Below are 22,161 nucleotides of genomic sequence, written 5' to 3' on the forward strand. Positions count from 1 at the left end.
CCTTTTAATTTCAAATATAAAGGGCAAACTGACTGAGTATGTCTTTTTGCCACTGCAAAATCCAACTATTGCCAGGTTCTGCAGGAAGAAGACAGGGAACAGCCCTGAAAACTTTTACGTTGGCGAGCCAGTTCTTAAGTAGTCATTTATTTTCAACTACTTGATCAAATATTCCACTGCTGAACTGCTTTGTTACTGATTTCAAATTACTCAGCTGCTGGCCCACTGCAAGTTCTTCTGGCCTGGTTTCAGAAGTATGAGAACAGTGATGAAAAGGAAAGCTTTCTTCAGCAGATACAGCTGGACAAAAAGAATCCATGGTCACAGAAGGGCTGTGCCTCAGAGAAAAAGAATTAGTGCTGCAACAAAACAGTTCAGCTCCAGGTTGATTTTAGGCCTTTCCTTCATTTTGCACAAAATTCTGTTAAGCATTCCTTATGTTGCACGAGAGAGATTTGTTTGTCTGTCTTGTTTAAAAAGTACTAGCTTATAACGCAGAAGAGAGAGATACAGAGTTGCTGGGGCTAGTTTTAAATATTTACCTCCAGAAAAATCCAAGCATTCGTATGGCTTTTTGATTGGAAACAGTAAGGTAAGCATGTCGTCCTCTGTAGAGCTGTCACACTTAAGAGTTCTGAAATTTCAGAAGTGTGAGTTCTAGCATGCAGTTTACCTGTATATGGGCAATTCTATAGCCACATTATAGAACACTGATCAGAGTAGGTGGCTTTTCCACTGATTTGAATAAACGATTTTGTAAAACCTTGATAAATCCTTTTAGCTTCTGTACAGTTTGGTTCAGACATCCTTTGCTTCCAACTTAACAGCATCAAGTAGCCTAAAATACAGAAGGTTATACTTTGCTCCGTCTCAGTCCAAACTCTTTTTCCTCCTGACAGGCCATCCCTTAAAATTTCCTCTGCGTACACTATAGAATTGAGTGAAGCAATTTTTGAAGTGTTCATTCAAAACCTGAGCAAAATTAACATGCTATTATTATTCTGTAAAGTTGAGAGAGAACCCTGTAAAGAAAACAGTAACTGAACATGTGTAAATAAATCTGTGGATGTTTTATTTATATTGTTTTGCTTTAGCAGAACAAATGCTTAGTGCAGTAGTTAACTCACTTTTTCTTACTGCCAACTTCATGCTTATCTTTCTTTTCCTCAGTGTTATCTCCATTGTGTTGTGTTTGGCTGGTGTCTTGAGTTTCAGAGCCTCCATTCAGTACCTTGGAACCTTTAAAATTGAAGGGGAGGGAAAAACAGTACTGCAGAAAGCAAAACTGTGGTAGAAGACGACCCAAAGAATTTCTCTACCATGTGTTATCAACTCTAACGCTAGAGATGTTTTTCTCTGATCTTGATACCTAGCTGCTGAAACAGTATAAAGGAAAGAACTGATATGATTTCAATTTCCCAAATTCCATCTGCCTAGCCTCCTCCCATGATTTTTCTCATGTAAAATGAGAGTGTATATATTTCAAGAGATTTCTGGTTCTTTCTGTGTGTGCCAGACTACAGATAATAAGACTAATGCTTATTTCTATTCCAAGCAGTGAGAAAATAGCACATAAGCAGCAATACATTTTGTTTTTTCTGTAGCCCAGTCAGACAACTTTTGGAAATTTCTGATAGTTTAACTGGAAGGAGTTATTAGTTCCATGGATTCTCATTTATTTTCAACTCTAATGAATGTGTATATAAACTGTCGTATTTTGATTATCTATGAAGTAAAAAAGTTTAGTGTATAAGAGTAACTGTGGTAACTACTTGAAGAGTAAACATACCCATCATGCAGTTGTCATAACCAATATACTATGTAGTTGTATTTAGTTAACTCAGAGCAGGAATATTTATCCTTTTCTGAATTACTGGGATGAATAAAACATTTTGCCCTGCTATTATAAGTGAATGAATTTTTGGGTGAATTATTGTGGAATGTCACTCTAGGTTTAATTCAGAATTGACGCTCCATTTTATTCAAAATTGCAGGTTTACAAAAAAAAAGAAATCTCTATTAAACTACCATGCTACTTCAGAAAAAATGCAACACACTATTCATCTCAACATTTACAGGCTAAGAAGATACTAATAAAGAGCAGAAAGACCATTTTAAGGTGACGCTCCAGTAGTTAGATCTATTTAGACTCTCTAAATCAGTCTGAGTTTATTGCCATGAGAAGAATTCAATGAAGTAACACGAGGGCTATTGTCGCCTTGTGACAGAGTAGATAGATGAAGAATAAGGAGTTAAAAGTAGCAAATGAATTGCTATTTCATTGCTTTTAATTTATTATTTTGTTGCAATTGTAGTACTTGGTAAGGATGGTACAAGTTCAGCAGAATGCAGCAGTTCACGTTTTTAAAAGGGCATAGGAAATACCAACGTAAGGAACTAGAATTTCTCTTCGTAGCAAATAGAAAAATCCCTTTTCATGAAGCATCCAGCTATTCTGAATGAGCTTGTTATGTCTCCGTTTGACTGATGGACAAAATGGTATTCCAGTGTTTTCTGCTGAAGTCGTGTTAATTTTACTACATAGAAAAAATCTTGGAGTAGCTTCATTAGTCAGATCATTCAACTTGCAGTAAGTCTTTGAGCGTAGATTTTTTTAATTCAAATATTTAACCATGTCTGTCACAGGGGCTGGGAGAAATCTTCTATGTGGAAGTTTCACTACATCATATGTTGCTTTTCTCTCACCATGAAATATCAAGGTAAGTTTTAAGATCGTCTTTGCTTCCTGAATAGTTACAAATACAGTGCTATTTCAACTACAGTTAAGCTGAATCCTTAACATCCTCATTTACAGCAACTTGTTTATTCCAACTCAAGGCACCATAGCCTTCAAACAATTTCACTGAATTTTTCTCTCAGGATTCAAATTCAAAGTAAATCAAAATTCTGTCCAATCTTGTGGAGATGAAGTATATAAAGGATTTTAATAGATGGGTACAGCTCCTACATCTTCAAGGATCTAAACATCTTTGCAGCGCTGCTTGCCAGTGTGTCTGCCTCTCTTTGTCCCTCTATGCAAAAGTATCTTGGTACTACATTCCCTTCATAAAGGTGTTTTTTTTTTTTTTTTAACTCTTAAGTTACTGGATAGTTTTTAGTATGGGAAAACTTTCAATATTGTGCTGTACTTTATTTCATGACAAGAGCTCATGATTAATCTTGAATAGTATGGCCAAGAGCATAAAGGCCTTTTCTTCCCAAAGACAAATATTCCTTTACTGTTAGACTGCACCACTGTTAAGGAGTCCCTGACTATGCTACTGATCACGCATCGCAAAAATGCTATGCAGATGGCCATGGCCAAAACCTGCTGCTGCATGTAGTAGCATGTATATGAAGAGGCTAGTAGAGGGAATTAAGCAAAGAAAAGGTGGAAATATAGGCACCAAAAGTCACTCGAAGGATAGGAGGTAGTATGTTGTTCTCCCTAACATTCCCCCCCCCCCGCCCCCGCCCCGCAAGGTAGTGAAGTTAGGAAATTATAAAGTAAAAAATGCTGCATTCTCACTTTTTACAAAAGCCCTTCCCTTGAAGCAACAAAGAAAACAGCCATGAAAATATTCATAAATTTTGCCCTTGAACTTGATAGTTAGTTATAACAATATTGAGTATTTCAGATAATATAAAGGTTTTAACTGATAGCTAGAATTCCTTCATCTTCAAACATCGTCTGAAGTTAGCTCACCATGAATAGAGACTGGGTGACCAGAAACAAAAAATAAAGACATACCTGTTTGGTCCTTTTCCATTTTTTTGTTTGTTCCTTTCTTCCACTGTTCTTTGGTTTTGTTGGCTTCCTCATGCTGCTTCTGCTCAGCAAGTGACTTATTTAGCACTTGAGAGAGAACAGAATCTCCTTCCCCAACTAGAAACATGGTCTTGAACTTGTTATACAGCATTGTAGATTTCTCCATGATAACCTGGCTAACTTTGAATTTTCGTATCTAAAACCAAAGCAGTAAAACAATCAATCAGCTCTGTTCACATAGCTATGTATGTATTCAGTGCTAGATGAAATTCTTAATTTATTTTGCTTAAAACTGAAATGAGATTATGGACTTTTAAATACTGTAAAGTAGTAAATAAATCCAATTTCATTTAAGAAAATACATGTTTCCCTTTTGAAATTATATTGAATAATATTGTAGATCTCACCTTCTTTAGAGTCAAAATCATCTCTGTATGTTTCTGAGCTTGCTGCATTGTGACTTGAAGGGATGCAAGCTCATCAAGAGCCTCGATACATCTCTTTACATCCTGTATATAAACAAAGTGGTGGTAGCTTACATGCTAATAATCCTTAATTTGCCACGCTAAATTCATTTCCATGCTTAATGATACTTTCCTATAAGATCCTTAATTTGACTATGTACTTAAGTTTAGAACAATTTATACAGTCACACTTGCAAACAAAGATTACCGCTGGGTGCATTTCAACTACTATCATGCCAAAGACACATGCTATTTGAATAACCTGTAAGTAATACTAATTTTATACTTTCATTATACAGCCTCAAGCTTCATGCTGCTTTTGCATTTTCAGTACTTTAGTATCTAAAGTTGATTCCCCATATATTCAACCCATTCCATATGTAATATTTTCCCAACTGATCAGCCACTGAGAAAGTCGCAAAGCAGCTTAAGTGGACTGCAGCTAGTGTATAGAACTTTATCTTCATAGTCTTTTCAGTTAAAAAAAATTGATAAATGATGCACTACACAAGAAACTCAGAAGTTACAATGTGATCTTGTGATCCACTTCCAAGAACCACTGCACTGAAATCTTCTTAGAAGACCTTTAAGTCTTAACTATCAGTTGCCTTTTCTTCAGCTTCTCTTGCTTATTTCATTTTCCATTTAGAACTAAGACGATTCATCTCCAGCACAGCTCATGACAATATTTTTCATATTTATAGAAAGTTTTAGCTTCTGTTCTCAAAGGAAATAGGGGAAAAAAACACATCAGGCCTACTCTAAGTAGAATTATTATTCTTATGTTTACTTAATAAATACGATTATGATAAATTAAGTGTTCTTGCCCTAGCTCTACAATCAATTTTCCACTTATCCACATTTTAAGATGTTTGTTCTATTATGTCTCTGAATTCAAGATTTTTGTTGTTCTGTTTTTGTTTTTGTTTTTTTTTTTTAATTTCAGGGAAATTTAATATCTGGGTTAGGCCAACAGAGTAATATATTTAAGCCAAAACATTAAGTTGTGATTTAAAATTTTAAAGTGAATTATTTCAATTCAAAATATTGGCATTGGTTTAAATAAAATAGCTGAATATTAGGCCATACTGAAAATGAATGTATAATGCTTAATTCTGACAGCACAACTTCCTGAGTTGAAACAGCTGGCTACTGCTTATGCTACAGTGCTTCTCTGCCTAAATAGCCTTCAAAAAAAAAAAAAATTCATGAAACCAAAGGCTGAACCCCTTTCAATACTTTCTATGCCATGGTACTCTGAGAAGATCGCATAATTAGTCAAAGAAAGTCAGTACATAGAAAGGAGAAGGGGGTTGGAAAGAATAGAGTCTTCTACTTGTCTTACTCAGTTATGTAAATATAAGTGGTCTTCAAAGGTTTGCATCCCCTGAAAGATCTCAAATCAGAAGAGAGACTGGTTAAGTATTTTTGGTGTGGTCCCATGATTTGAGCTGTCAATTACAGGAAAAAAAAGCAAACCAGAACAAAGACGTAGATACCCTTGGATTCTGATTACACCTGGTACTGTTGTTCTAAAGCACTAAAGGTCTAGAAATTAAAATAGACTTAAAAATAAAAGGTTGAGGGTAGAAAGCTATATTCCTGCCCCATCTGTTTCCACCAGCTAAGGTTAATAATGGACTTGGGATTCCATTGGTGTAAGAACTTAAAGTGAAGTACGTAAGAGAAAGTACAATGCCTATTTGCAGAATCACAGAACAGTTGAGGCCAGCAGGCAGCAGCTCTGGAGATCTAGTCCAACATCCCTGCTTAGGGCAGGGTCAGCTATGGCAGGCTGCTCAAGACCGCATCCAGTTGAGTTTTCAATGACTCCAAGGATGGACACTCCACAACGTCTTTGGGCAACACGCTCTAGTGTCCAACCATCCTCACAAAAAAAAAAAAAAGTTTTTTTCTTATATTTAAACAGTATTTGCTGTATTTGTGGCCACTACCTCTTGCCCTTTCTCTGTGCACCATGGAGAAGTGTCTGGCTCCGTCTTTTTTATACCCTCCCTTCAGATGTTTATATGCATTGATAAGATCCCCTCTCTCTTTTCCTCTCCAGGCTAAACAGCCCCAGCTCTCTCAGCCTCTCCTTGTACAAGAGATGCTCCAAGCCCTTAATTAGTCTTTGTGGCCCTTCACTGGACTCGCTCAGCTATGTCCCTGTCTCTCTTGTAGCGGGGAGCCCAGAACCGAACACAGCACTTCAGATGTGGCCTGACCAGTGTCAAGTAGAGGAGAAGAATCACCTCCTTTGACCTGCTGGCAACACTTTTCCTAGTGCAGCTGAGGAGGCTGTTGGACTTCTTTGCCATAGGGGACCATTGTTGGTTCATGTTCAACTTTGTGTTCTCCAGGACACCTAGGGCCTTTTCCTGAAGGCTTGTTTCCAGCCAGTTGACCCAGCCTGTCCTGGTGTGAGGGACTGTTCCTCCCCAGGTGCAGGGCTTTGTACTTCTCTTAATTGAAATTGAGGATGCTCCCAAAAGCCCCCTTCTCCAGCTTGTTGAGGACCCTGTGAATAGCAGCACAGCTGTCTGATCTGTCAGCTCTCAGTTTTGTCTTGCTGAGTGTGCGCTCTGTCCCGTCACCGAGGTCGTTCTTGAAGTTAAACAGCATTCACCCCAGTATTAAACCCTGCAGCATGCCACTAGTGACTGGCCTCTAGCTAGACTTCATGCTACCACTCACAACCTTCTGAGCCCAGCTGTTTAGCCAGTTTTAATCCACCTGTCCACTTATGTAGCCCATACTTCATCAGCTTGTTTAAGAGGATCTGACAGGAAGCAGTATCAAAAGCTTTACTCAAGTCAAAATAAATACCACCCACTGTTCTCCCCTCATGCACAAAGCCAGTCATCTCATTGTAGAGGCTATCATCAGGCTGGTTAAGCAGAGTTTTGCCTTCATAATCTATGCTGACTACTCCCAATCGCCTTGTCCTTCATGTATATGAAGACGGTTTCCAGAAGGATTTGTTCTGTCACTTTCCTAAGGATTGAGGTGAGGCTGACCAGCCTGTAGTTCCCTAGATCCTTCTCTTTGCCCTTTCTGGGGCATATATTTGCACAAGAATATTTGCTTTCTTCCAGTCCTCAGGAACCTGCCCCAGTCACCATGACTTTTCAAATATACGTGAAAAGTGGCCTCCCAGTGACATTATCCAGTTCCCTCAGCACTTGTGCATCCCATCATGTCCCATGGACTTTACGTCCAGTTTGTTTTACTGAGAGTAAGTTTGGACTTGCTCTGCACTGTCTCATGGGTTTCAGGGACCTGGGATTCCTGAAGGCTGCTTGTACCAGCAAAGACTGATGTAAAGAAGACAAAGGACATGAAGAAGGCTGAAATACTTAATGCCACCAGTTCCCCTGCCCATTCAGCTGCAGGCCTGTGTTTTCCCTGGTCTTCTCTTTGCTGCTGACGTATTTGTAGAAGTCTTTATTGCCTTTTGCATCCCTCACCGTATTCAACTGGAGATGGGCTTTGGCTTTCCTAACTAACTCCATCCCTGCCTGGCTTGGACAGTGTCTATATATTCCTCATGGGCCACCTGTCCCTGCTTCCACCTCCTGTACCTGTTCATCTTGGAGTTTATTCAGAAGCTCCTTGTTCATCCATGAAGCCTTCCTGCTGCCTTTGCTTAAGGAGGAGGGAATCCTTGAAAAATCAGCCAGCTCTCCTGGACCACTCTTCTCCCCATGCCTGTCTCCCATAGTACTCTTTCAAGCAGGCCCTTGAACATGCTGAAGTCTATTCTGCTGTAGTTCAGGGTTATGATCCTGCTATTTGCCTTGTTCCCTCCTTTCAGGATCCTAAATTCTGCCATCTTATAGTCATTGTGAAAGTCAGGGGCAGCCTCGGCTGCAGTCCCAAACAGTTCTTCTTTTCAAGTATGAGGTCCAGCAGAATGCCTCTCCCTCTCAGCTCCTTGATTGTCTGTGTTAGGAAATTATTATTATTCATTCCAGAAGCCTCCTGCATTGCTTATGCACTGCTGTGTTACCCCTCTAGCTGATATTGGGGTGGTTCAATGAGTACCAGAGGCTGTGAACCTGAGGATTCTTCCAGTTAGATGAAGGCCACCTTATTTTCTACTTCTCTCTGATCAAGGTGGTCTGCAGCAGACACCCACAGCGTCACCCACGTTAGTTTGCCTGCTAATCCTCAGCCAGGAGCTCTTGGCTCACTCATCATCTGTCTCAAAACAAAGATCCATGCATCCCTGCTGCCCTGTAATGTAAAAGATGATTCTTCCTGCTCCTCACCTTCCTGGCCTGTCCTTCCTAAAAGCCTGTATCCATCCATTGCAGCATTCCAGTTGTGTGACCCAGCCCACCAGATCTCTGCGATGTCAGTGAGACCACAGCACTGCAACTAATTCCTCCTGTTTGCTCCCTATGCTGTGTATATCAGTATACAGGCACTTAAGCGAGGCACCCCACTGCGCTGATTTTCAAGAAATGGTTCCAGATCTTTCCTCATAATGCAGTCCTCTCGGCACTTCCCTGTGTGCATATGCTTGGGGTGACCCCGGTTCAGCCCTGTTTTGTTGATTACAGTGTCCCTTCTGTTCACGTCACGCTGCATCCCTTGCTTGCCAACACAGTCCACCACTTCCTCACTGGATTGCTGATCATCCTTTCCATCCCTTGCTGTTCCTAGTTTAAAGCTTTTCTTACCAGGCTGGCCAGCCAGCTGGCAAAGTACTTTTGCCATACTTAGTCAGGGGGATCCCACCTCTTCCTAGTAGTCCTTGATCCTCAGAGAGGGTCCCATTACCATAAAAGCTAAAAACCCTGTTGCTGACACCAGCTACCCAACCAATTGTTGACCCACAGGATTTGTCCAGTCCTTCACAAACGCCTTCCTCTCACCCATAGGATAGAGAACACCACCTGGGCTCCCATGCCTTTGACCACAGTCCCCATAGCCATGCAGACACACCTGACACTTTCCAGGTCACCCCTGGCCATATCTTTGTTCCAGGCAAAAGAGCAGCAGCAGATAATAGCCTGAGGGCTAGATAAGCCTCAGCAGTCTTTCAGCAACGTCCCAAATACAAGCCCCTGGCAAGCAGCAAACCTGCCTGGATGACAGGCCAGGTTAACAGATGGGGGCCTCTTCCCCACCACAGGGAGTCTCCCACTACCAACATTCATTGCTTCTGGTGCTCCTGCATGGCTCAAGCTCAGCTGGCACAGATGCTTTATTTGACTGAATTTTGTCTGAATGTTTCTGGTAAATAATTTATAATAAAGTCTTTTTAAATAAGTTTCAACAATCTATCTTCTAGTCTTTACAATACCCTCATTTGAACAGTATAGCTGTCTTTCAAACTGAAGAAATTCTTTTCCTTCTCGGAATATTAAGAGAAACATGTATGCCAAAAGTGTTTCCTGCCAGAATTGAACATATACATCAGTTTAAAAAAAAAAATACTTACAAGATTATCAATTTTCAGCGAGTTTTTAATTTCTGCATGTATCCTTTGAAGCCTAGAATCCATTGAAGTTTCTAAAGATTAAAAATAGCATGTATGAATATTTATTAATGATATCAGGTTTGTTTTTGCAGAAACCTTTCTGCAAACCTAAACTCGACACAGACTGAAAAAAATATGGACAGGCAATCACATCAAATAAACCCAACAGGCGCACAGATGAATATAGTATGGAGCTTACGATCAAAAATACAGTATTTAGCTTTTTTTCAGTTGGACACTATTAGCAGCCTATATAGTTTTCTTCTCAGGAATTACAAATTGAAAATTATTTTCTATCACAATATCCAGCTGTCACAAAATCCATTTGTCCACCAGGTTAAAAGGAAGTTTCACTAAATAATAAGAGTTAAAAAGCTGGAAAGCCTTTGATGAAAGGGTATCTGGATACTGAAGCTTTTCTTTTTCCAGTCAGTTGCACAAAATCATTTCAATCACAGTCCAACTCCATCCAATAAAATGGTTTGCAATAGACATCATCTGACAGGTGTGTGAGACAAATGAAGATGCCATCTTGCTCATTTGCACTGAATGCCTGTTTGGATTTTTGTAATATATCATTGACTAGATCCTGAACAATACTGCAGGCAACATTGTTTTTTTTATATAAGTCTAGTCTGTCCTGGATGGGTTTAGATAAAAATGTCTTCCCTGCCAACACTGCAACTGGTTGGAGTCCATGCCACTAGATCTTTACTCTGTAACAGATTAAAGCCAGTGGTAGTTTGGACTGCCCTTAAAAGAAAAAACATAACTAAGGGAATACTAAAAAGGGAAAATACTTATCCTTATAAAGGTTAGGTTATAAGTCTGGGTTAATGGACAAAACCACAGTAATCATCCTGGATCTAAGCTTCTTGCTTGGGAAGAGGTAATTTCTAAATACTTGCAAGAGGCTCTTCAGATTATTCTGCTATGAAGCAACAGAAAGGAAAAAGCAAGAAGAGCAAACTAAAGAGATTCAGTTCAAAGAATCAGAACTTTTGCTTTCTGTTCACCAACAGAAGTGATCATCTGGAAAGGTTTAAAAGCTCAGATGACAGTAAAATGGGAATAGTGAAGACCTGTTCTGATGCACTGAAGAAACAATGTTTAACAAGAACGCGCAGCTTCACAAATCTGAAGGAAGCAGTCTGGGATCAAATGTACTGGACTGAGATCCCCAAACCCCCTTAGCAGTAAGTTGTTTTATCCAGATAGATACTTCTGTTCAAAATTCAAGATGACCAAAAACATCTGTTTAGCTTCTTTAAACTAACCTCTCTTCTTCTCAGTCTTCTTAGCTTCTGGCTTCTTGCCTTCTTCTTTACTCTGCCTATCAAAAATGTTAAAGTATGTTTTTACAATGTTGTCTTTTAAAGGCCGTTCCTCAGTCTTTAAAAAAAAAAATTTAAAAATAAGATGCCATGTTGTAGGTACTGTCTCACCCAAACATTAGCATGTTAAAACATAAAAGCTAAACCTCGATTTTCAAAGACTGAAATAAATTAGTGAAATTTATTTATTCATCTAAGATATTGCAGGTAATAAATCTTCCACCCTGACAGATGTTTTCTCCTAGAAGCAGCAAATTACAGTACTTAATACAATTTACAAATATGTCTTGTTTTTAATCTGGTTTGTTTGTATGTGAAGATTTGTAAAACTGCATTGTATGAAACAGATTTATGGAGAGAGAAAATATTTTGAATGGAATGACAAATTTTAAACTGCCATTTACATTTACCACAGGGAATTATAGGAAAATATTTATCTTTCTTGAATCGTTCCTATGTGACTTATTTTCTCACGTAATCAACAGCTAAGCATCCTACAACTGACTGTAATGTATCAATGATAATTTTAATATAACCAATAGCATAATAAAGGAAAAAAGGTTATTATAAATTCAGTGAAGTCTCCTGGCTGTTTCTCTAATTACCTCACTAAAAATAAAACCAGGACTCAGGAAAATACAAAGCTTGGTTCCATCTTAGTTACAGGAGGAATACACGTTATAAAAGCCTTTCAAAGAAGCTTTTTAACTCTTTATTCAGAGATCATGAACCCCTGTTCAGCAAGTCCTCAGTCTTGTCTTGCTGAGGAGTTTCAAAGCCTCACTTTAAAATTTGCATATTTCAGCATGCTATGATTAAATATTTTGTACATGATTTTCTTCTTGTCACAACAGTACGCATCCAGAAGTTCCGTCCTGCCTCTCTGACATCTTCCATGTTCCTTTCATTTTCTATCCAATTACAGAATCAAAGATTTTCAAAAACATAAGATTTTACTTCAGTCAGCAACTGCATAGACCTATGCCCTTAGAAAAAGTGAGACTTCCATGGCTTTGGCAAGAAGCACTGCTATTAGGCTTATATAAATATTAATAATACTAATGAAGTCGTCACAAAGACTAGAAAACGGATGTTAAAGTAATGAGAAAGGTAACAAAAAACACCCCAGCCTATATTCCGCATATTCATAGAGGAATCTTGAAGGCAGACAGCACAAAAGGAAAAAAGTCTTCACTTTTAATTAATATTAAGTTTTGCAATTAATATTGGTCATCAGCTATAATCAAAGCTATGCAGTCACTAAGAAAAGTGGCTGCTTTTATTTTACTGAAGCAAAGCTCTATCTGCTCTCAAGTGCATGAAATATGAGAGCCATTTAAAAGTAGAAGAGATTTAATTAGTATAATCAAATCAATGCATGACAGTTTACTGCAGAAATCAATCAGTACCTATCAGATTTAAACAGTAAAACATTAAGAGTAGGAAAAAAGGCAAGGACAATTTAGTCCTTACCATTTCCTTTAGCTGGAAACGCATAGATTTGCTGCAGGTAAGAAAGGGAAGTATATTAGGTTTCCAGGGAAGGAATGAATGACAGGAAGAGGAGGAGGAGAAAGAGCTAGAGGATAAAAAGCCCCAAACAAACTAGATTTCTGTTAATATACGGGAAGAAGTTAGAATTTTGTTGTTACAAGTGAAGGGGACCATTCTCCTCCTCCTGTTTCTCAGGACTTTTACCTTGTTCTCCCTTTCTTCTGCCCTCCCACCAACTGTGGGAATGGGAACATCATGCTCTTGCGGTGGCAGCTTCTTCACCCATTTGCAGAATAGCTCTTGAGAATGGGTCAGATTTCTTCCTACTGTCCCACCCCCCAAGTTTCTGGCAGGATCTTCTCTCCATGCTCATGCTTGATTCATTTGTCATAAATTATCTTCTGAATGCAGACTGCTCTTGATATCACTCAACTGGCTTTGCAGTGCCAGAGTAGCATAAGTCTTAATTTTTTCCTTGTTCTGTCTGACGGTGTGTGCTCCAGCTGCCAGACAGAGAAGGAAATGTTTTCCAGGGAACCCTAGGCATTCCACAACCTGATCAAAAATCCATAGCCATGGACTAATAGATCCTACCAGTCTCTCTAATGTATTCCAGACTTAAGGTAAAGTACATGGCTGTGCTGAACAATGATACTTCTGAAAAGAACCCACCAGCTGTCCTCGTGCTAGAAATTCTAAGTCACTGAAAGATGGACATTGCTTAATTTCTAGGTTCAATTCTTCCCATCCTCCCACAATTGTACATATTGATTTAGAGGAGTTTTTTTACTCTCCACGGAAAAAAGGGTAAATACTGCTAGACAAAAAAGGGTGGGGGGAGAGAACAACAGAACACAGTGCAAACTACATTGATTTTTTTTTCAGATTTTGTTTCCTCCTGTCAGTTTCAAAGTATTCCTGCAACTTGCAGACATCCCATATTAAAATATACTCACGGCTCAGATTCCAGCTGTTCCTCTTGCCTACGTTTTCTTTCTGCTACTTCTCTCTCATGTTGGCCTCTTATAATATTTCTTCTGTGAGCTGCCTGAAAGCCTCTTCCTCCTTTTTTCTTCTGTTTTTATGTAGCATTTTTGGATTGAAGAGGAAAGAAGGAAGGATTTTTTAGACTACTAAAAAGCAAGGCTATTAAATCATTGTCTACGTAAACAGGTAAACCTACCTGCTCTAAATGTCTTTGTAGCAACTCTGGTCAATGGAACAACCTGACAAGTTGGCTTTCCCTACAACTGAATACAAGACCTCCATATACTGGTAAGTTCTGAAAGATATTACTGCTTTCTCCCTTTTTCCTTCTCCCGTGTACAGAAAAAAATATCCTAAATACCACGAAAATCAAGAAATTCCAAATGATTGGCTAGAGACAGCTCTATACCTTTCAAAAGTGTATTTCATAAAAACTAAAGGCTTTCTTAGAACCATTAATGGAAAAAAATAGATACGCATTCAAAAAAGTATATATGGAAAAGAGCTTTCTGACAAAGTGAGTGACTGCTACATTTAAATCCATCTTAAGAAACAATGTCTTAGAAAAAGTGCTTTTCTTGGAAAAATACCAAAAAAGGTTACTGAAAGAACTATTTGACAGACAACTGCAAATTTTGCTCTACCTATCTATATTAGCCAGCCACAGGGCTCCAACCCATACTACACAAAATTGAAGATCTAGCATTAGTTTCAAGAAAAATCTTCACTGAACTGCTCTCTTCTGTAAGAAATAGATCAGTAAAGCAAAATATACCTTGTCACCTTCTTGCTCTTCTCCATCATCTTCAGAATCAGAAGCCGACACAGAACCAACTTTCCCAGCATTTTTCCTTTTTGGTTCAGCCTCTTTCTTTCCTTCTTTTTTGTCAAATTCCTTCTTTGGTTTTTCTTCTTCCTTCTGACTCTCCTCATCTTTTTTCCCTTGCTTCTTGGGCTTTTCTTCTGGTCCTTTTTTCTTCACTTTCTCCTCTTCGTTAACACTAAAACATAAGCAGTATTTATGAATGATTGCATTCTCTTAAATCAGGATTTTGAAAAAACTATAGAACAGTAAGTTACAAAGTTAGTTTATCCTTAGCTCTTTAATGTAAAGATTCTTCCAAAAAATAGTTTTTTCTAAAACTATACCCTATTATCTATATGTGAAAGAGAAATACAGTAATAACAGTATGGAGGTCCAATGAAACAAACATTGAAACAACTTAAAACCTCCGCAAAAGTTAATGCTCAGATGTTCTTCGTATCCGTAAGTGTCTGTAGGAGGCAGGACTATTCAGCAGTGCAAACACTGTAAACTAACTTTATGAAGTGTATACAAGGTGTACATATAGTGAAACTGCACATTTGCTAGCCTGTAGAAAATGCCAATGCTCAACTTTTACTTTTTCTAGTAACTGAAGTACAAGTTTGTCATGAAAACGAAATAGCATAAAAATGAAATTTAGGTAGCAGATCAGTAAGACAGCTGGAATTCACTCAGAAATGACTTTTGAAACAAAAATGTAAGTTGATAATTTAGTTTTGCACGATCTTCTCTTTCTTCTTCACAAATATTCCCTTCGCAGATACCTCACTTTTATACAAATAACACAGCATTACAGATATATAAGGACTTTTGCACAGGTTGTATAAGTTAGAAAGGTTAAGATCTTCCCTCTCTTGTTCCAAAACTGTACTAACATGAGCTACTATCTATTAATTGCCTGAGCTGTAAATAAAAACATGAAAGCAAACAGTAATTCATACTGAACATTGCAAGGCAAACGCACGTCAGGAACTCAGTACTAATCATGCAAGCTTGTCAAAAGCAGCCATTTGGTTTACAATGAAGAAATTTTACATAAAAAGCAAAAAAAACCAAAAAGCCAACAACTCACAGGTCACTCTCTGAAGGACAAGGTGGTTTCACCAGTTTGGGTCTCCCTCTTGGTTTAGGGATCTTTACTTCAGAAGCTAGTATTTATACAGAAAAAACAGGTTAGTCTAAAGCCATCATGCAGCCTTGTCCATGAGGACTGATTCTAACTCAAAAGACAGAAGTAATACCTGAATTTGAATATCTACACTACTAACTGTGTTACTGTAAAAAATTCAGGTGTTACAACTGCGTATCAAAGTTTGATCAAGATCTCTTTGAAAAATTACAGAGTTATTCCATAATTTAGAAGCTCTTAAACCACATGCTTAAACTACTTATTCCTGTGGTTTTTTCCACTTCTCGTGCACTCCTTATCATTTCAAATGTTGCAGTTAATATAAACAAGTCTGAAATTTGAGAACCAGAAATAAGTAGGGAAAAAAATAACTCAGTGGGCACATCTACACTCAGCCTATTTACTGCTATTATTTTTTTAGAAATATCATGGAGCTTCCATTGCTGCTCTTCAGAAGAGGTCACTGTCAAGAAATTCTACTGCCACAGTACAGTATAGGGCAAAACTTTTCATTTCCTCAGCTTCACCATTATTAAAGCACGATAAATACTCTATCTGCCTGCTTGGCATATATACCTTTCAATTCTGTAAAAGAAAAATACTTCGTACACTGCTTTTACAGATTCAAAGTTCAAGAAAGTGCTTGTCTGATACAACAGTGAACATGCGGTTAGGAAACATAATACTCAGTGTCTGAATTCCTGCTGGTGTTAGTATATAGCTCTACTAAGCAAGAGATGCATCCATCATGGAAACACGAGGTAATGCTGCCTCTTCCAATAACGTGTTTCATACAGGGGGAGAAAGCACCTCTTCTTATCCTTTCCTGGTCTTATAGCCAGTAGTTAAATGAGTTTTGCTTATATTAAAAGAGAACAAACACATAAAAATATAAAGAGTGTTTAGTTAGCAAGTGTAATGAAATGTGTGGAGGACTAAAGCAGTACCTCTTTCCTCGCAGCTTCCAAGGCGAATGTAATTAAGTCTAGTTAACTATGGCTGCACTTTTTTATAAGTTGTTTTCATAGCGTCAACAGATACAGAGTTTGAAGTATTATCTGTTTCCCAGACTAGATGCTTATACAGTGCGCTTAACTGCTGAAAGAACTGTCTTCTCCTGTAGTAGTTAATGACCAAGTCAAACATATCTGCAAGCTTACCACAAAAATTCCAATAAATTAGATCATTGCTACTTGGAAAACACCACTGTAGAATTATTAGCAAATGGTTCAAATTATACTTTTTTTTTTTTTTTTAAAAAGATAGTTGTATTTCTTCTCACTTGTCCAATCCACACAGATTGTTTTTAAATTTTATTTTATTTTATTTTATTTATTTTTTTTTTAGGTAAGCCTCACGAGCTCTTTCCTTGATTTTCTTGTCCTCCGAGCTCCACCTATAGGCACAGTCTTGTTTTCTTACTTACGTTTTATGTGTAGTTAGACATAATTTAACTATTCATTTCATAGCCCTTTGATGAAGATAAACTTTTTATGGCACAATATGGAACAATAATGGACAAAGAGTTCTTATGGTATACTCCACAATTTAGGGGCATTCTATGAAGATTTTTCTAAAGATGACCTGTAAACAAATATAATGATTCTTACTCAGACGTCTGAGCATAAATGCTAATGATTTAAATTCAGTTTTGTCTTGAATTCCTCAGTTTGAGATGCCAGATGTTTTATCATAATAACCAATTATCACAAAATTGCTTTTCGTATTAAGAAATACTCTGTAGTACTTTCCGGTAAGGGGACAGTGAATCCTCTAACTACTTCTGTTAAGATATCTTTGTGGTGACAAATTTATATCAAATCCTTCATTTAAAGTTACCTGCTGGCCTTCCTCTTTTGGGGCTTACTTTTGGAGCCACTGCCACAGCAGCTGCTGCCGCTGCTGCCACTGCTGCTGCTGTTGCCACTGCTGCTGCTTCCTCAGCTTCAGCTTGTTTCTCAGCCTAATTTAAAGAATGCAATTCACAAGTGAAAACCATAGGGCATCTATTTTTCAACTGTTTCCTGAAACAGCAGTTTAAAGCTGCCGAAAATGTATTATCATAATATTGTGTCCAAATACTAAACAATAAGAATTCCAAAATTTAATAAAAGATTATATTTAAATCTCACGCACCTCACCCTTTCATGACTAACTCATACAGTAATATTTTTGTACCGTTTTTAACCAGCACATTCGACTTCAGAACGATGGCCTATCATGGCACAAAGCACAAAAATGGTTTACAACCATTTTTAAGGTCACCATAAAACTGGCTTTTGGCATGCTGTTATGTAGGTAAATTCACTTCTCCCAAATACAATTTTCTTTCAGATGCTATTATCTCCCTGTAGCTTCGCTGAATCATACCAGTAGATGGAGCCATTCAGAAAAACACCAACTTCCAGGTCTATAGCCAGCTGTCCACAATGAAAAACTGCTATTAACGTTCTAAAATCAGTATGTGCCAAACTACACTAACTGAACACAGTGAACTTCAACTACATAGTCATTTTAGGGGGCTGGGTTGGAAAGACAGACAGAACTTACGACAAAAGAAGATCCTGATAAAAGGATACATGTTAGTCTCCCTGCAAAAACATCCAGTAAATGCAGATGAAAAGAATCCAGAAAAATTCCAACTGAAGAAAATATTCATGGAAGTTAATATTTATCTGTCCTGAATGGAGAAGCATCAGCTAGCAGCAACATGGGCAAATACATATTTATCTTACTATTATTCATTGTGGCCACCATTAAATAATAAAATACCTGTTAGAATCTTTTTATACAATCCCTGGACAACAAAACGCCACATTTCTTTTTAATACGATTAAGGAATGTATTCAAGAGTGAATAAGCATATAGCCAATCCTCCGTTCCAACCCACAAGCACCCCATTCCTTGAAATACCATGTTATTCTGTTCAGCAATAGCCTGTAGCGTGGTGAGTTTCTGTTAAACCACTGCCACACACAGTGTGCGCCACACAAGTCTTAACTCAAGCTACTTCACGTGACGTAGGAAACCTTCTTGGGCATGGATGCCCTTTTAATGCCAAGAATCAGAAGACTTGAGTGCTTTAAGAAAAGGTAAAGAATAAGAGGTCTTTTGGGACTATCATCTGAGATGTCCCTGTTTCCATTTACAAACTGAAATCATATGCATGCACACTCATTCTTTCAAATCCTCACTGACCCAGACTGGACAATTTTTAAAATTTTAGGTTATGCACATGTATATGTATTTACATAAGGTATAAAGTTATAGCTTTTAAAGATTCAAGTCATTTCTGTTAAAAAGAAACAAAATCCAAATACTGCCTATTTCTTTCTCCTGAGGCAAAGGATATTCAGCATGCTACTCATCTGCAGCACAAGGCACTAAGGTTACAGCTACACCTTGTCATTCATCTCTGCTGTCAGCATTAATGTAACAAGTTAAAGTAGGAAATGGTTCGAAATTAAAATTATACTTTGCCCCACTTTAATCTAGTTTTCAGTTGGATCAGTGCCCTGATGTGGCATGTGTGACCACATGAACATTAAAGGTGGAACAAGCTGAGCAAGCAACTGGGACTTCTTTCAAACGTAACCCAGATTTATAACAGGTTGAAGAGGTCACAAAAGCACAACCTCATGAAAAGAGCGAGCATTTTAAGTGTTGGATTTAGGGCAGTGAAGATGTTAAGTAAGTTTTCCAGAGTTTCTAAAGAGATTGTTTTGTTAGCAGTTGAACAACAGTTTGTCTTCAAATTTATTCCCCATACTGAAATTCCCCATACTGAAGTATTTGGAAAAAGATGGGAGCTCCCAATTCTGCATTAAGTTTAACCAGAACTCAGGGAAGTAAAACAGCCTCTGGGAATACTTTCATTCCTACAGATTTTTCAGCTATTTGAAAGTAAAAAAAAAAAAAAAAAAAAAAAAGAAAGAAAGGAAAAAAAAGGAAGAAAAAGGTCAAGCATCTTCACTTGTGCATAATTTGTCATTAAAGAAAACAGAATATCCGGGATCATCATGTCCAAAGGCTCTAATAAGTTAAAGTAATTGAGCATACTGTTACCTTTCTTTTTCTTCCTCTTCTAGCAACTTTAGGAATAGATGTATCATTTGTCTTCACCACATCCTGTGAAGATAAAAGGACAGAAGGACTCTTAGCAGTTTTTCTTTTTTCTTTTCTTTTTCTTTTTTTAAAAAGTTTCTCAGGGTAATCACGTAACTGACGGTTCTGGTATACATTTAAGGCAAAAGTTTCTTAACGCACTTGAAAACACTTTCTGCTTTTAAATATCTTTTTTTTGAAAGAGAGAGAAATTTGATTACCAGTTAAGAAATAATATTGTTTCTTTAAAAAAAAGAGAAAAAAAAAGGTATGTAGTCATATTTTAGTGAATTTGAACTCTTTATCTAGTCCTTTGAAAAAGTACACTTGCAACCAAGAGTAAGTGATAAAAAAGTTTCAGCTGCTTTAACTTATAGAGAAGCCAGACTACATTTTCCTCTCTGATGAAAGCTTTAACTCCTGTTGACTTCAATGAGATGTATAAACGTAACTGAATGCATATGAGGTCTTACATTTTAAACTGCTTCTGGACAGTCACACTGGTAGTAATTGTAGTTTCTCAGTATTCAAAGATTAAATTTATGAGTCAACTGATATAGCACTGAAATGTTTTCCTTGATATGGAAAAAGATAAGCTTTCACGTACTTCACTGCTTGGTTTTTCAGAAGGTACTTCATCTTCCTTTGTTGAATCCATCTCTTTTTCTTCTGTTTCAGCTTCTGCAGGTAAGTTACTATCCTCTTTAGGAGACAACTGCAAATTGAAAAATCAACATAGCGTAACTAAAAAAAGTATAGGAAAAAGAAATTTAGAGAAATAAAAGTGGAACGAGAACAGACTAATAACCATCAGCCTGCTACTACTAGCCTGCTTTGCTAAAATAATTTAAATCTGGATATACACTGCTTTTTCAGGGAGACAATAAGCACCTAAGCCAGGACCACTTTCGCTCCAGGATATAGTTGCAGATAATAGTCAGAACAGGTCAAAACACAGCAGCGTGCCAAGATGGAACTTCAATTCCAATTTGTGTTCATGACAACGTAACTATGTTTTTTTTTTTTTTTTTAAACCATATCACTGTTTCATCAGCACTTCTAAACGTTCATACCACTATTCAAGATTCATTTGGATCACTGTTTGTTCTCACATATATATGAGTAAGAGTCACAGACCACATTTATCAAAGGACATCACTCTACTGAATAGGGACATCCTGCAGTAGACAGGCCACAAACAAGATGTTTCATCACTTGTGAGCTTTTTTTGTGCCTTTTTTCATGTTTGAGAGCATTTAAATTTGAAAATCAAGCATTCATAGTAGCTTATTTGGACACGATCGTCATATCCTTGCAGCCAACGTACGTGCATTTTTTTTTTTTTTTTACATCTTCGGTGTATCTTTTTAACTTTCAATGCTTACAGCCTTGTCCCACTTGCAAGCAACGTCTGTGAATTTCCCTTTTCAAAGCAAGTACAGCTCTTGAAATTTCAACATTGAACAAACAATTCAGGCAGAAGGCTATTGTGCAATGTTCATAGTTATTTGAAGACAGGCAGTATCACTAATTCTTTCTACAGATTAGAATTAAGAGAAAAGAATCACTGGTACACTAAAAACCTGGGCAACCAGAGAGAGTACAATGATCAGTTTAAAAGAATGTTGGAACTACATTAGTATCAAAACAAAAGGAATGAGAGATTTACTTGCAGATCTGATCCATATTTTGCCCTAAGCTGATTAAAAGATTAAAGAAACGTATGTAAAAAGATCCCTTTAGGATCTTCCATTCCATCTTTGCACTTAAAGGACTCTCTATATGGTCCTCCTACTTCCCTTTGAAAATGCCAACTTGGGACAGCATTAAAACACTTTTCAGGGGAAACATGGGCCTAAGACAACGCCACCCCTTCCCACCACCCTTGCACAGCTTTCACAGTGAGGCAGACTGGTTAACCCATCCAGTTTAAAAAGTTTTCTTCCAGCAGTATTAAACCCAGGGGAATAAAAGCTTTTATCAGCACTGTACATAAGGAGAAAGAACAACAAAAACTGGTTAAGTAATACCACCAGAAAGTTACTTATCAAACTGTGCTCCTAAAGTATAGCAAAATAGAAGCCAAAACACACTAATCTTCCAAATATGGAAGCATTAAATGAAGATTTAAAGCAAGAAGTTGGGAGAAACAATCTATAAATAAGAACTACTGACAAACATCTGCAGACTCCCACTTGTTTTAACAACTCTGGATATCATCTATCAGTATAGCACCAGTAGACCAGACTTTTATCAAAGGTCTCTTTTTCCACCACTTGAAAAAAAAGCTATATAGAGCTATAAGACTCCTCCATGAGGAACATTTGCTATGTCTCTAACACTTTGGAAATTCTTCTGTTTCAATTATGAATCAATGCTGAAAGACATTGTCAGCTATGTCTACAGAAAGATAGCATTAAAGTCTGGCAAATAATCAAAAGGCAAACTATCAGAACTAAGGCAACTCTGTCCAAAAGAGTCTGGCAGCGCTGTAATTAAGGACACTGATATCCTGTAAGGTCGTTACTTCCAGAAGTGACTCAGAAAGAACTGATACACTATA

At 37.6% G+C, this 22,161-nt stretch overlaps 1 protein-coding gene across 1 annotated transcript in view; it reads right to left on the bottom strand.

Moving 5' to 3' along the window:
* Positions 1 to 22,161, bottom strand: part of PSIP1 (PC4 and SRSF1 interacting protein 1) — a 35,804-nt gene that overhangs the window by 1,624 nt on the left and 12,019 nt on the right. The window contains exons 6-16 of the mRNA XM_068928888.1: positions 20,206 to 20,313; positions 19,560 to 19,622; positions 17,334 to 17,457; positions 15,438 to 15,513; positions 14,315 to 14,540; positions 13,509 to 13,627; positions 11,002 to 11,057; positions 9,686 to 9,756; positions 4,177 to 4,278; positions 3,752 to 3,965; positions 1,128 to 1,239 (exon numbers count right to left, since the gene is read on the bottom strand). Coding sequence (XP_068784989.1) covers positions 1,128 to 1,239; positions 3,752 to 3,965; positions 4,177 to 4,278; positions 9,686 to 9,756; positions 11,002 to 11,057; positions 13,509 to 13,627; positions 14,315 to 14,540; positions 15,438 to 15,513; positions 17,334 to 17,457; positions 19,560 to 19,622; positions 20,206 to 20,313 — 1,271 coding nt within the window. The remainder of the gene's footprint in view (positions 1 to 1,127; positions 1,240 to 3,751; positions 3,966 to 4,176; positions 4,279 to 9,685; positions 9,757 to 11,001; positions 11,058 to 13,508; positions 13,628 to 14,314; positions 14,541 to 15,437; positions 15,514 to 17,333; positions 17,458 to 19,559; positions 19,623 to 20,205; positions 20,314 to 22,161) is intronic.

This window comes from Struthio camelus, chromosome Z (genome assembly GCF_040807025.1).
Source record: "Struthio camelus isolate bStrCam1 chromosome Z, bStrCam1.hap1, whole genome shotgun sequence".
NCBI lineage: Eukaryota > Metazoa > Chordata > Aves > Struthioniformes > Struthionidae > Struthio > Struthio camelus.